The sequence below is a fragment of the Camelina sativa genome, chromosome 18 (genome assembly GCF_030686135.1).
Source record: "Camelina sativa cultivar CO46 ecotype springtype chromosome 18, ASM3068613v1".
Taxonomy (NCBI): domain Eukaryota; kingdom Viridiplantae; phylum Streptophyta; class Magnoliopsida; order Brassicales; family Brassicaceae; genus Camelina; species Camelina sativa.
The window spans coordinates 3,710,850-3,723,457 of record NC_141897.1 but is presented as its reverse complement, the minus strand read 5'-3'; the positions used below and the strand labels follow the sequence as shown (position 1 = coordinate 3,723,457).

At 38.4% G+C, this 12,608-nt stretch overlaps 1 protein-coding gene across 3 annotated transcripts; it reads left to right on the top strand.

Annotated features, from left to right (window-relative positions):
• Positions 1 to 378: 378 nt before the first annotated feature.
• On the top strand, positions 379 to 10,935 carry LOC104760482 (protein CHROMATIN REMODELING 4). 3 transcript variants are annotated; one of them, XM_087499102.1, is made up of 11 exons: positions 379 to 1,194; positions 2,085 to 2,366; positions 2,465 to 2,566; positions 2,665 to 3,363; positions 4,008 to 4,103; positions 4,254 to 6,881; positions 7,169 to 7,326; positions 7,449 to 7,563; positions 7,659 to 7,741; positions 8,057 to 8,588; positions 8,671 to 10,935. In XM_087499102.1, the coding sequence occupies exons 2-11, from the start codon at positions 2,148 to 2,150 to the stop codon at positions 10,657 to 10,659; spliced, it is 6,621 nt and encodes a 2,206-aa protein (XP_087355228.1). In that variant the 5' UTR covers positions 379 to 1,194; positions 2,085 to 2,147; the 3' UTR covers positions 10,660 to 10,935. The 3 variants fall into 3 exon arrangements, with proteins under 3 accessions (XP_087355228.1, XP_087355230.1, XP_087355229.1); XM_087499103.1 differs by having other exon boundaries at positions 449 to 1,194; positions 2,074 to 2,366; XM_087499104.1 differs by lacking the exons at positions 7,449 to 7,563; positions 7,659 to 7,741; positions 8,057 to 8,588; positions 8,671 to 10,935 and having other exon boundaries at positions 7,095 to 7,267.
• The last annotated feature ends 1,673 nt before the right edge of the window (positions 10,936 to 12,608 follow it).

Here is a 12,608-nt window from a genome sequence, read left to right as displayed (position 1 = left end):
ACATATCAGCAATTTCAGCTATTGTGTTACAAAATCCGAAATATAATAACTTATTTTTTATTTAAAATCAGGAAAATAAAAATAATAATTATGACAGCAATCACTTTCAAAAGGCTTAGCTCAAAATGAATCCCAAATATATGATCCTAATGTCAATCACAAGTAACCTTAAGTTCGGCCCAAATACCTGATGGTCCATATCCCTACTGTTAATTAAATAACTAAATAAATATGTTTTGAGTAAAAAAAAAAATTGTGAGTCAAAAAAGGAACAGTAATTTAAGGTTATTTACGTCAAAGAAAAAGAGAATCTAAAATAAACGATTAAGATTATTAGATTTTTTTTTATGTTCTGCCTGGCGGCGTTTTAAAACATGAGATTTGATTTATTTATAACTTTATCCTATAATAAAAACTAAAAAGCTCACTCTCGTATCTAAACGAATTTAACTAAAACAAGCTAAAAACAAATTTACACACAAACTGAGAGGGCAAAACAAAAAAGGGAGAAGATCAAAGTAGAAAGGGGAAGAAAACTAAGCTTAAGTAAGACAAAAATCTCGAAGATCCATGGCGGAGGATTCTGTATCTGTCTCGATGGATCGCACCTTGTTGTGTAACAAGAACAAGGGGGTCCGAACCGAACCGAAACGGTGCAAGGAAGCAAGCAAAGCAAAAAAAAAGGCAAGAAGATCTTTTTAGGTGTGTGAGAGAGAGAGAGGGGGACACGTGTCGGGAAAGGAGAGGTAGAGAGGTCACTCTCCGTTCCCGGTTCTTTCTGTCTCGTGCGGTGCGTTGTTTGTTGGTTTTGGTTGGTTGCCATGTCAGAGTCCGTTCCCCTATGAGCCCGGCGAATCCGAATCATATGCCTTTCTTTTCGCCATGTCTCTCTCTCTCTCTATCTAACCCCAAACCCCATCTCCAAAGACTTGACCTCTCTCTCTCTCTCTCTCTCTCTAATTTATTTATCGTTTCGCGTGTCGCCCTCTTCTTCTTCTCTCTCTCTCTCTTTCTCATCATCTCTCTCTTTCGTACCTCTCTCTCTCTCTCTCTTGTTCGAGGCCGTGCCCTAGAAGCCCCCCTTTCCCTTTCTCCAGGACTTCAATCCCTAATCGCCGGATTTCGCTCGTTCCTTAGATCATCGGAGGACTCTTTTTTTACTTTTCTCTATTCCGATTTCAGATTCCCAGATTTGTAAGTTGTTTCCTCTCCTTTCTGGGTAAATCTCTTCTTTTTTGTTTTTGTTTGTGATTTGGATGTTTGGTTTAGGGGTTTTGTCAGGTTAATGCTGGTTTGATTAATTACTGATTTAGTGTGATTTTGTTTTTTTTTTTTTTTAATTGTCTTTCAAATGGTTTGTGTTTGAATTCATGTTTCGAAAGCCTGTGTTTACTTGACTATGTTCTGGCTAAGTTAGATAGAATTCCACACTAGTGTGGATCATCATTGATCTATGTTTAAAAAACTAGTGAATTTTGCCCTAGACATAAGCTCTAGGGCTGTATAAGACACCGTATTTTGCACTAGAGGAATGTAATATAGTATGATCGTAATTTAAGTATTATTCTCCAAGTAGTGAAGGAACAAATCGTTATTAGATTAGATTACTTACTAGGTTTGTGTATCATCTTTAATTAAGACTGTTGATTACGGATGGTGATACTTCTCTAATGTTGTAGATTTACTTACCGGATATCATTTAGTTTCTTAGCTTCTATATCTTATATTATGATTGAATGAAGCTGTTTGATTTCATATCTATGTGAAAGTGAATTAAATTGTGGTTACAGGTCGGTACACTATGCTTTTTTTCCGTTGTGCATTACATTTTTAGATCAGAAAAAGGCTCAGTTCCACATCTTCAATTTATGGTTCATATGACTATCGAGTTGCACGCCATTGCTGTCTGTTTGATGATGCTGCATATTTGATTTGAGTGGACTTCATTTTGTCTTGTCACGTTATTGTTCAGTGTTTCTGAGCATTTTCCTTACTCGTTGTTGTTTTGTTGTTTCAGTGTCTCTTGATCTTAGATTATGGTTTGCCTAACTCGTTGTTCTTTTGTAATGTGAGTGTGGCAACAGATTTACACATGACGGTGTATCCGGTTCTCTATCAAGCATATGGTATGAAAAGAGAAATAGAAGATGAAAGATTCAGGCAGTGAAATGATTAATAGAGATTGGGTTATGAAGCAGAAACGAAGAAAGCTTCCGTCTATACTGGATTTATTAGACCAAAAAGTGGAAAGTTCAGTGGCTTTCGAGTCTCCGGAATACAATTCTTCCGCTAAACCAACTAAGCATCGGCTTAGGACTGATTCAACTCCTGAAAGGAACTCCTCTAAGAGGAAAGGAAATGATGGGGTAACTTCATTTTATCTTTCTGTTTTTTTTTTTTTTAAGTTGTTCACCTCATTTATATATGGTTTTGTTCTTTTATTAAATTTTTTTTTCTTTTACAGAATTATTTTGAATGTGTGATCTGTGATCTTGGTGGTGATTTACTGTGTTGTGATAGTTGTCCTAGGACTTATCATACCGAATGCCTCACTCCACCTCTTAAGGTAAACGATCTTTTTTATTCCATGTGTCCTTCGTAGTTGTGGATTCGCATTACTCAAATTTGGGAAACTTATCTTACTCCTTATCTTGTATCCTCTAGCGGATTCCAAATGGCAAGTGGATCTGCCCTAAATGTTCCCCTAACACTGAAGCACTCAAGCCTGTCAATCGTTTAGATGCGATTGCTAAGCGAGCAAGAACGAAAACCACGAAAAGAAATTCTCAAGCCGGACCAAAGTGCGAGAGAGCTTCTCAGATTTATTGCAGTTCTATAATCTCTGGAGAACAATCTTCAGAGAAAGGGAAATCTGTATCGGCTGAAGAGAGCAAATCCATAGGAAAGGAAGTTTATTCGTCCCCAATGGATGGTTGTTCAACTGCTGAGCTTGGTCATGCATCTGCGGATGACCGACCTAATTCACCTTCTCACGGAGAAGGTGATATGGGAAAACCTGCAGATCTCTCTGAATCTAAACTATCAGATACAGAGAGAAATCATGAAGCACCCGTGGAGAAGTTGGAACATGCTTTCAGCGAGATTGTGGAAAACAAGACAATTGCTGAAGTGGAGACTGGAAAAGGTAAAAGGAAAAAACGAAAGCGTGAATTAAATGATGGGGAAAGTGTTGAGAGGTTAAAGACTGATAAGAAACGCTCGAAGAAAAGTTTTTCCAAAGTGGGTTCTTCTCAGAGTACCAAATCACCGGAGTCTTCGAAAAAAAAGAAAAAGAAAAATCGCGTGACTTTAAGATCCTTGTCCAAATCTCAGTCCAAGACGGAAATACCAGAAAAAGTGAAGGTATGTTTTCATAATCATTATAGATTTTAGATTTTGTAGACATTTGACTATGCTTATAATAGGGGAATGTAGTGTAAGAAACCTTGTTGCATCACGTTTTTTTTCGTAAGTGGGTCGTAGCACTAAATATATAATAATAATAAATGATTACAGAGATCAGAGATTTGGTAGAGTTACAAGATTCAGAATCGTTTCAAGCTAGTTTTTCTGTCACTCTGTATTTAATGTTGAGTATCTTCTGCATTAATATAAAGATACTTGGTCAATTTGCACGTAGTTTTTCCTGTTCTGCCCTGAAGATTGTGGCTCTCGTGAATTGTGATTTTAAGTTCTTACATAACCAGTGTGACATTTTGTTCTGTTTAACAACAACTGGTTATTCTCCGCAAACTCAAAATTGTTTACATTTAGTAGAGTGGTTTCTCACAACTAGTTACGATACATGTGACTATACCTCTGTTTTGGCAGATGATATGTGGGTATCTCTTTTTAACTGCAGGAGCTTGGAATGTTTTTTCATTAGAGTTGAAATTTCTTACAAACCATGTTTGATGGTCCTATTGATTTCATTATATATTCATTGCTGTTCTTGTATGATCTTTCATTTAGTATATGTTCTTATCCACTTATCCTTACTAATGCAGAAGCTTTCCAAGGAGGAACGTCGTGCAATACGTCGCACAAAGAAATCTTCTAGTTATTTGGATGATAAAACCTCTCCTCCTGCTGGAAACCTCCAGGTATCTATCCTTGTTTCACTGCCATCAGAAATATTTCTTGTTCCTTCAGAATTGTCTATTATAATGCGCCTTCTTCATTTCTGGTGACTCATGTGTTGCTCATGCTTGTTAATATATGTTTTCATTCTTTTCTTTGTGGTTTCCTGACAGGTTGATCGCATTTTAGGATGCCGAATCCAAGGTCTGACTAAGACCTCACTGTGTAGTGGTATTTCAGATGACTTGTGTTTTGATAATTTACAAGCTAATGACCAGCGGGATAGCTCTGTACACAATACAAATGCTGAATTATTAGTTGCCGAGGACAGAACAGAATCTTCTTCTGAGACAGGTAAAAGTTCCAGGGATTCACATCTGAAGGAGAAAGATATGGACGAATCTGCTTTAGGTACAGAGGGTATGGATGAGGGGAAAGAAGAGATGCTTTCAGAAGACAATTCTGATGCCACAATTAGTAGACATGTGGATAATGAAGATACAAAAGTTAGTGGAACACCTGTATCTGTTGAGAGAGAATTACTTGAAGAAGCACATCAGGAAACAGGGGAAAAATGCACTGTGGCTGGGGAAGAAGTTGAGGAGCCTGTAGCTGCTCAAACTTTAGATCTTATTGGCGAGACTGTGTCATATGAGTTTCTTGTTAAATGGGTGGGAAAATCTAATATTCATAATACTTGGATTTCCGAGGCGGAGCTAAAAGGTCTTGCTAAAAGAAAACTAGAGAACTACAAATCAAAGTACGGAACAACTGTAATAAATACCTGTGAAGATAAATGGAAACAGCCTCAGCGAATAGTTGCTCTTCGGGTTTCCGAAGACGGTAACCAAGAAGCTTACGTGAAGTGGACTGGCTTAGCTTATGATGAATGCACGTGGGAGAGCGTGGAGGAGCCTATTCTTAAAAGTTCATCCCATTTGATAAATCTATTTCATCAGTATGAGCAGAAAACATTGGAAAGGAATAGTAAGGGTAATCCCACAAGGGAAAGGGGTGAAGGTCAGCAAAGTGAAATTGTTACCCTCACAGAACAACCTCAAGAGCTCAGAGGGGGTGCTTTATTTCCTCATCAGCTTGAAGCCTTGAATTGGCTGCGTAGATGCTGGCATAAATCGAAAAATGTAATACTTGCTGATGAGATGGGGCTTGGAAAAACAGTGTCTGCTAGTGCATTTCTCTCCTCTCTTTATTTTGAATTTGGAGTTGCAAGACCTTGTTTAGTCTTGGTTCCACTTTCAACAATGCCAAACTGGCTATCCGAGTTTTCTCTTTGGGCTCCACTCCTTAATGTTGTCGAGTATCATGGAAGCGCAAAAGGACGAGCCATCATTCGAGACTTTGAGTGGCATGCTAAGAATCTTACTGGGACGACCAAGAAGCCGACATCCTACAAGTTCAATGTCCTTTTAACTACTTATGAAATGGTTCTGGCTGACTCATCTCATCTACGTGGAGTTCCATGGGAAGTTCTTGTGGTTGATGAAGGGCATCGTCTAAAAAATTCAGAAAGTAAGCTGTTTAGCTTGCTCAACACATTCTCTTTTCAACACCGTGTGCTTTTGACTGGCACCCCTCTTCAGAATAACATTGGTGAGATGTATAATCTGCTCAACTTCTTGCAACCATCTTCATTCCCTTCTTTGTCTTCTTTTGAGGAGAGGTTCCATGATTTGACAAGTGCTGAGAAAGTAGAGGAACTGAAGAAACTTGTTGCTCCTCATATGCTTCGTCGTCTTAAAAAAGATGCCATGCAGAATATTCCTCCAAAGACTGAGAGGATGGTCCCTGTCGAGTTGACTTCAATCCAGGCGGAATATTATCGTGCAATGCTAACTAAGAACTATCAGATACTACGAAATATCGGGAAAGGGGTAGCGCAACAATCAATGCTTAACATAGTGATGCAGTTGAGAAAGGTGTGTAATCACCCATATCTCATACCAGGTACGGAGCCGGAGTCTGGGTCATTGGAGTTTCTTCATGATATGAGAATAAAAGCGTCAGCCAAGTTGACTCTGTTGCACTCCATGCTTAAGGTGCTACAGAAGGAAGGCCATAGAGTTCTGATATTTTCACAGATGACAAAGCTTCTAGACATTCTGGAGGACTACCTGAATATAGAATTTGGGCCTAAGACATTTGAAAGGGTGGATGGTTCTGTTGCTGTAGCTGATCGTCAGGCAGCTATAGCACGTTTCAACCAAGACAAAAATCGGTTTGTTTTTCTGTTATCAACACGTGCCTGTGGTCTTGGTATCAATCTGGCAACGGCTGATACTGTTATTATCTATGACTCTGATTTCAACCCTCACGCTGATATCCAAGCTATGAATAGAGCTCATCGAATCGGACAATCCAAACGACTTTTGGTGTACAGACTTGTCGTCCGGGCCAGTGTTGAAGAGCGCATTTTGCAGCTGGCGAAGAAGAAGTTGATGCTCGATCAGCTTTTTGTAAACAAGTCTGGATCCCAGAAGGAATTTGAAGATATTCTACGCTGGGGGACTGAACAACTTTTCAACGACTCTGCTGGTGAGAATAAGAAAGATACATCTGAAAGTAATGGGAACTTAGATGTAATCATGGATTTAGAAAGTAAAAGTAGGAAAAAAGGTGGTGGCCTCGGAGATGTTTATCAAGACAAATGTACAGAAGGAAATGGGAAGATTGTTTGGGATGAGATTGCAATTATGAAATTGCTTGACCGGTCAAATATTCAAACGGTCTCCACCGATGCTGCTGATACTGAGTTGGAAAATGATATGCTCGGCTCCGTAAAGGTGAGGTATCATATTCATATGTTATTCTTGCTAAATGACATGTTAATCAATTTTACATTCATACAAAATAAAAAAGACATGTTAATATGCACCTTTTCTAGTCATTACTGATATGCACTATTAGGTTTCCAGATGCGAGTTTTTCTTTTAGCTATATAAAGAGGAACAGTAAGATAGGCTCTCTATATTGACTTACTCTTGTATTACCTGAAGGCTGTTCTAGGTTGCTTTAAACTACAAAGTAGAATTGCCTCCTCTTAATGCCTTATATATTTCGTCTCTAGCAGCCTGTGGAATGGAACGAGGAAATAGCGGAAGAACAAGTTGAAGCTGAATCACCTGCTCTGGTGACTGATGATGCTGATGAACAGAGTTCAGAGAGGAAAGATGATGATGTAGTAAATTGTACTGAGGAAAATGAATGGGACAGGCTTCTGCGTATGAGGTTGGAGTTTCCTCTTGCTCCAAATTAGGCGGCTTAGCTCTGTTATTTGCTTCGGTCCAAATGATGTTTTTACTACATATTAACTTGTTAGCTGATTTTTATACGGAAAACTGTATTTGTAGATGGGAGAAATATCAGAGCGAGGAAGAAGCAGCGCTTGGTAGAGGGAAGCGTTTAAGAAAGGCTGTTTCATACAGGGAAGCATATGCCCCACATACCAGTGGACCTGTAACTGAGGTAACCGTTGTACTCTACTCCTAAAACATCTTTTGGTGGCTATGAGTACCCTTGTCGTGACAATTACCAGTATACCTAATTTATAACTATCGCAGAGTGGCGGTGAAGATGAGAAAGAACCAGAACCAGAACTTAAGAAGGAATATACACCTGCAGGGCGAGCCTTAAAAGAAAAGTTGTAAGTTTTTGTTCTAAGTCCATTCACTGTTCGATATTTTCTAGGTTGATAATAGTGAAGTTGGAAAAAATTTGTACCTTTTGCATATATTTAGATACATTCACGTCTTCTTCCCAGATAAATTATACTTACAAATAATGATTTTTCCTGATGAGAAGACAAAAGAACATTCTTTAGCAAAATCGTTGTGTGTCAATTTGGTTAAGAAGAAATCGGATTTGTCATATTAATTTGTGGGTGAAGTAAAACATGTAGCTCCTTATCATGCTTATTTCAAGATCTTGAATAGCAGTATCTTTGTTTTCTGCAAAACAGTACCAAGCTGCGAGAAAGGCAAAAGAACCTTCTTGCAAAAAGGAATTCTGTTGAAGATTCTTTTCCCAATGGCAATGAGGATCAGGTAACTGAAGCAGCTAATCAGGACGAAGAAAGCCCGACATCAATGGACTTGGAAGATAGCAAAGCCAGCCAGCAATGTGATGCACAGAAAAGAAAAGCCAGTTCTTCAGATCCTAGACCAGAACTTCCAATCCAGCATCATCATGGCGCAGAATGTCTGCCACCTTTACCCCCAAACAACCTGCCAGTTCTTGGACTGTGTGCTCCTAATTTTACTCATTCTGAATCCTCCCGGAGAAATATCAGGACCCCATATTCAGGTAGTAGACAGAACAGAACCATAACAGGACCCCATTTTCCTTTCAATCTACCCCAAACATCAAACATGGTTGAGAGGGAAGCAAATGATCAGGAACCTTCTATGAGTAGACTAAAACCACAGAACGTAAAGGAAGAACCTCATCAGCAGCCTCCTAGTAATATGGATGGTTGGCTTCCACATCGTCAGGTATTCCCCTCCCTCCTATACATATATAAATCATAAACATATTCTATACTTATATGTGGGTTATAACTTGTGAACATTGCAGTTTTCTCCATCAGGGGATTTTGAGCGTCCCCGAAGTTCTGGTGCTGCTTTGACTGATTTCCAGGAGAAGTTTCCGCTACTTAACCTTCCTTTTGATGATAAGCTGCTTCCTCGATTTCCATTTCAGCCGAGAACCATGGGAGCATCGCATCAAGACATCATGACCAGTCTTTCAATGAGGAAAAGATTTGAAGCTACCGGTCATTCTATGCAAGACCTATTTGGCGTACCATCAATGCCATTTCTACCCAATATGAAAATCCCTTCTATGGATCCACCTGTCTTTAACCAACAAGAGAAGGAATTACCGCCTTTGGGTTTGGATCAGTTTCCATCAGCTCTTCAATCTATTCCGGAGAACCATCGCAAGGTGCTGGAGAATATAATGCTAAGAACTGGTTCTGGAATTGGACACTTACAGAAAAAGAAGACAAGAGTAGATGCGTGGTCTGAGGATGAACTAGATTCTCTCTGGATTGGGATTCGCAGACATGGGTATGGAAACTGGGAGACAATTCTTAGAGATCCAAGGCTGAAGTTTTCGAAGTTTAAAACACCAGAGTACTTGGCAGCAAGGTGGGAAGAAGAGCAACGTAAATTCTTGGATAGTCTTTCATCTCTGCCATCTAAATCAAGCAGAACTGATAAGTCCACCAAATCTTCCTTGTTTCCTGGTCTTCCCCAAGGAATAATGAATCGGGCTTTGCATGGAACTAGATATGCCACTCCTCCAAGGTTCCAATCCCACCTCACAGATATAAAACTCGGATTCAGTGATCTAGCATCTCCCCTTCCGTTATTTGAACCATCTGATCACCTGGGATTTCGAGGTGAGCCTTTTCCTCACATTGCAAATCTGTGCACTGACAATCTTCCTGGTGATCCTTCTGCTGGGACATCTGAACGACCAGGGACATCGACAAATATTCCCAATGAGAAGCCTTTTCCACTCAACTCTCTTGGAATGGGCAACTTAGGTTCATTGGGTTTGGACAGTTTAAGTTCCTTAAACAGCCAGAGAGCTGATGAAAAACGGGATGCTATTAAGCGTGGGAAACTACCCTTGTTTCTAGATATGCCGTTACCTCCAATGTTTGATTCAAGCAACAACGTGTTCTTGGGAAGATCAGCCAATCAATCTTTCCTTAATCCGAATCGAGGGTTGAATCTCTCCAATCCTATGGGGAAAGACATATTGGGAATGAGCTCTTCAGAGAACAAGCTACCTCATTGGTTACGGGATGTTGTGACTGTTCCTACAGTGAAGTCACCTGAACCACCCACTCTACCTCCAACTGTGTCAGCTATAGCGCAATCAGTCCGCGTTTTATATGGTGAAGATTCAACCACCATTCCACCGTTTGTGATCCCAGAGCCGCCGCCTCCTGCTCCTAGAGATCCAAGACACAGTCTGCGTAAGAAAAGGAAACGTAAATTGCATCCATTGAGTCAAAAGACTACAGACATTGGTAGAAGCAGCCACAATGCTGTAGAAAGCAGCTCTCAAGGCAATCCACTAACATCATCTACTCCTCCCTTGCCTCCACCTTCTCTATTGGGTGAAACTTCAGGCTCTTCCCAACCCAATTTACCTCCTCACAACCTAAGCAGCACAGAACCACAGTCCTCTGAGTCAATCAGATTACCACCACCTGAAGAAGATACTTTCATAGCAGCAACGCCATCTGAAGCACCAGGACCTAGTCTAGAGGGAATCACTGGTACGACGAAGTCAATCTCGCTAGAGAGCAAAAGCTCTGAACTTAAATCTACCAACCAATGTGGAGACTTAGATCCAGAAACTGATGAGAAAATGGAGTCTGATCGAACCCCGCTTCATTCAGATAAACCTTTAGATGAGAAACAAGAATCTGAAAATGCATTGAACAAGCAGTGTGAGCCCATAGAGGCTGAAAGTCAAAACACCAATGCAGAGGAAGAAGAAGAATCCATGAAGATGGTTTCTGATAATTCTCCTGGTGAAGAATGAAACCTTCGATCAGATTGCAATGAAATTACCAGTGTTGCTTTTTTTTTTTTAGGTCTTTGTAATCGAAACTTCACTGCTATTAAGTATTAAGTTTTGTAGGTATGACGCAAATCAGTGAAGAAGCAGTATATGTATTTGAGACTACATTTTTATCTTTGGTTAAATTCTATTTGATTGTAAAGCTTGTGTAAGAGAATTTAGTGATCTAACTGGTTGTTTGGATTGTGTAAACCAGACACTTTAGATTGTAATGCTTAGTGGAAGAGATCTTTAATTCTTGCTGTTGGAATTTCAATTCCGGTTTAGCAGATTTTTCTTAACCAGATTATGTTTGTTCTATTTCTAGCCTCTTTGACTGGTATGTTTTAGACTTCAGCTTTATACTTGTACAACTGGTTTGAATCTTAACCAAGTGGAGTGTATATCAGTTTGAAAAGACTCTGGATAGTATAGAAGGTTCCTTTTTCACCTGACATTTAAATATGCTTTAGTGACAACAAATCCCACAATTTGATTGTAGTTGGAGACATTATTAATGGTGATGTTTGGTCAAAAAATAACCAACTCAAGAAACTGACTCATTAACACTAAAACCAACTCTCTCGTTAGCTCAACTAAACTTTGATCTTTGTTCAACTAAACATCATTTGTCTTCTGAGGAACTTACTAAATTAACCCTGACAATGTTCAACGACTTCTTGACTTTTGTGTTAACCTAGTTTGCGTTTAATTTAATCTAATGCATAAACAAGTAAACAACACAGGTGAGAAACAAAATTAACAGACACACTAATGCATGTATATTTAATTAAATATGTGAGTTTGGAATAATGCGCGGGATTGGCTTTTAAGACATTAGGCATCGACAGGGCCGGCCCAGTAAAATTTGTGGCCCAATACAAAACAATTACTTTTTAATGGATTTTATAGATAAAAAAATAAAATTGAAACTAAATCTTAAAATTTCGGAAAATGAGACCTATTTTTGTAATAAAAAAGTAGATAAATTTAAAACTTGAGGCCAAATCTATAACTTTCATAAAATTGATGCCTATTTTTGCAGTAAAAATATTTTTTGAGATTTATTTTTGTTACTAAAAATCTCAGAAAATATGGAGGCCCAACACCTATGTATCATAAGAATGGGTGAAAGGCCGAGCCTGGGCATCGACACCACCTTTTAGGCTTTTTTTTTTCTGGTTATGGATGCGATATACCTAATACCTAATTTATTTGACATGATTATACTTAAAACATTATTTGCATTCTGACTTACGAAAATGTAACACTATTATTGTATGTTTATGTAATTAAACTCGTTTTTTAGTTATAAAAGATGCACACGAGAGATTATAAAGGCAATTTGAAGTGAATATTATTACGTTTGGTTGGTAGGTGGTGGGTCATGTACCAAACAATGCTTTTGAATGCGTGTTTTATAATTTATGGCCTTAGAAAATTTATTTTGTTGATTGATAACTTTTTATCATTCCATGAACATGTATTGCAACTACGTGAGAATTGTTTTCAGAAAAAGAGGAAAAGTGTAGAAAACGAAAAGATAACAATGATATATAAAAAGATTACATAACTGATGTCTTTGTTATTAATAAAATACTTTGTTGGTGTCTTTTTTTGTTGATATACTAGTTTTATTTTGTTTTGTACTATACAATTTGCGATTACTTCCCTTGGGAAGATATATGTACTATACAAATTAGGTTTTAAGGAATCATAAATTGTTTTTAAGGTTACTTAAACTATACGTATTAAACTTTTTTTTTTTTGAACAAAAAATTATAGGATGAATTAGGTGAGTGACCAAAATAAAATAAAATATAGAAGAATATAGCAGTATAATTTAAAAAATTAGGAAAATAGGATTAAGGTAGAATAAAATTACCAATTTAGTGTTTGTGGTAGGGGAGGGCATTGGAAGCTGTTGATCG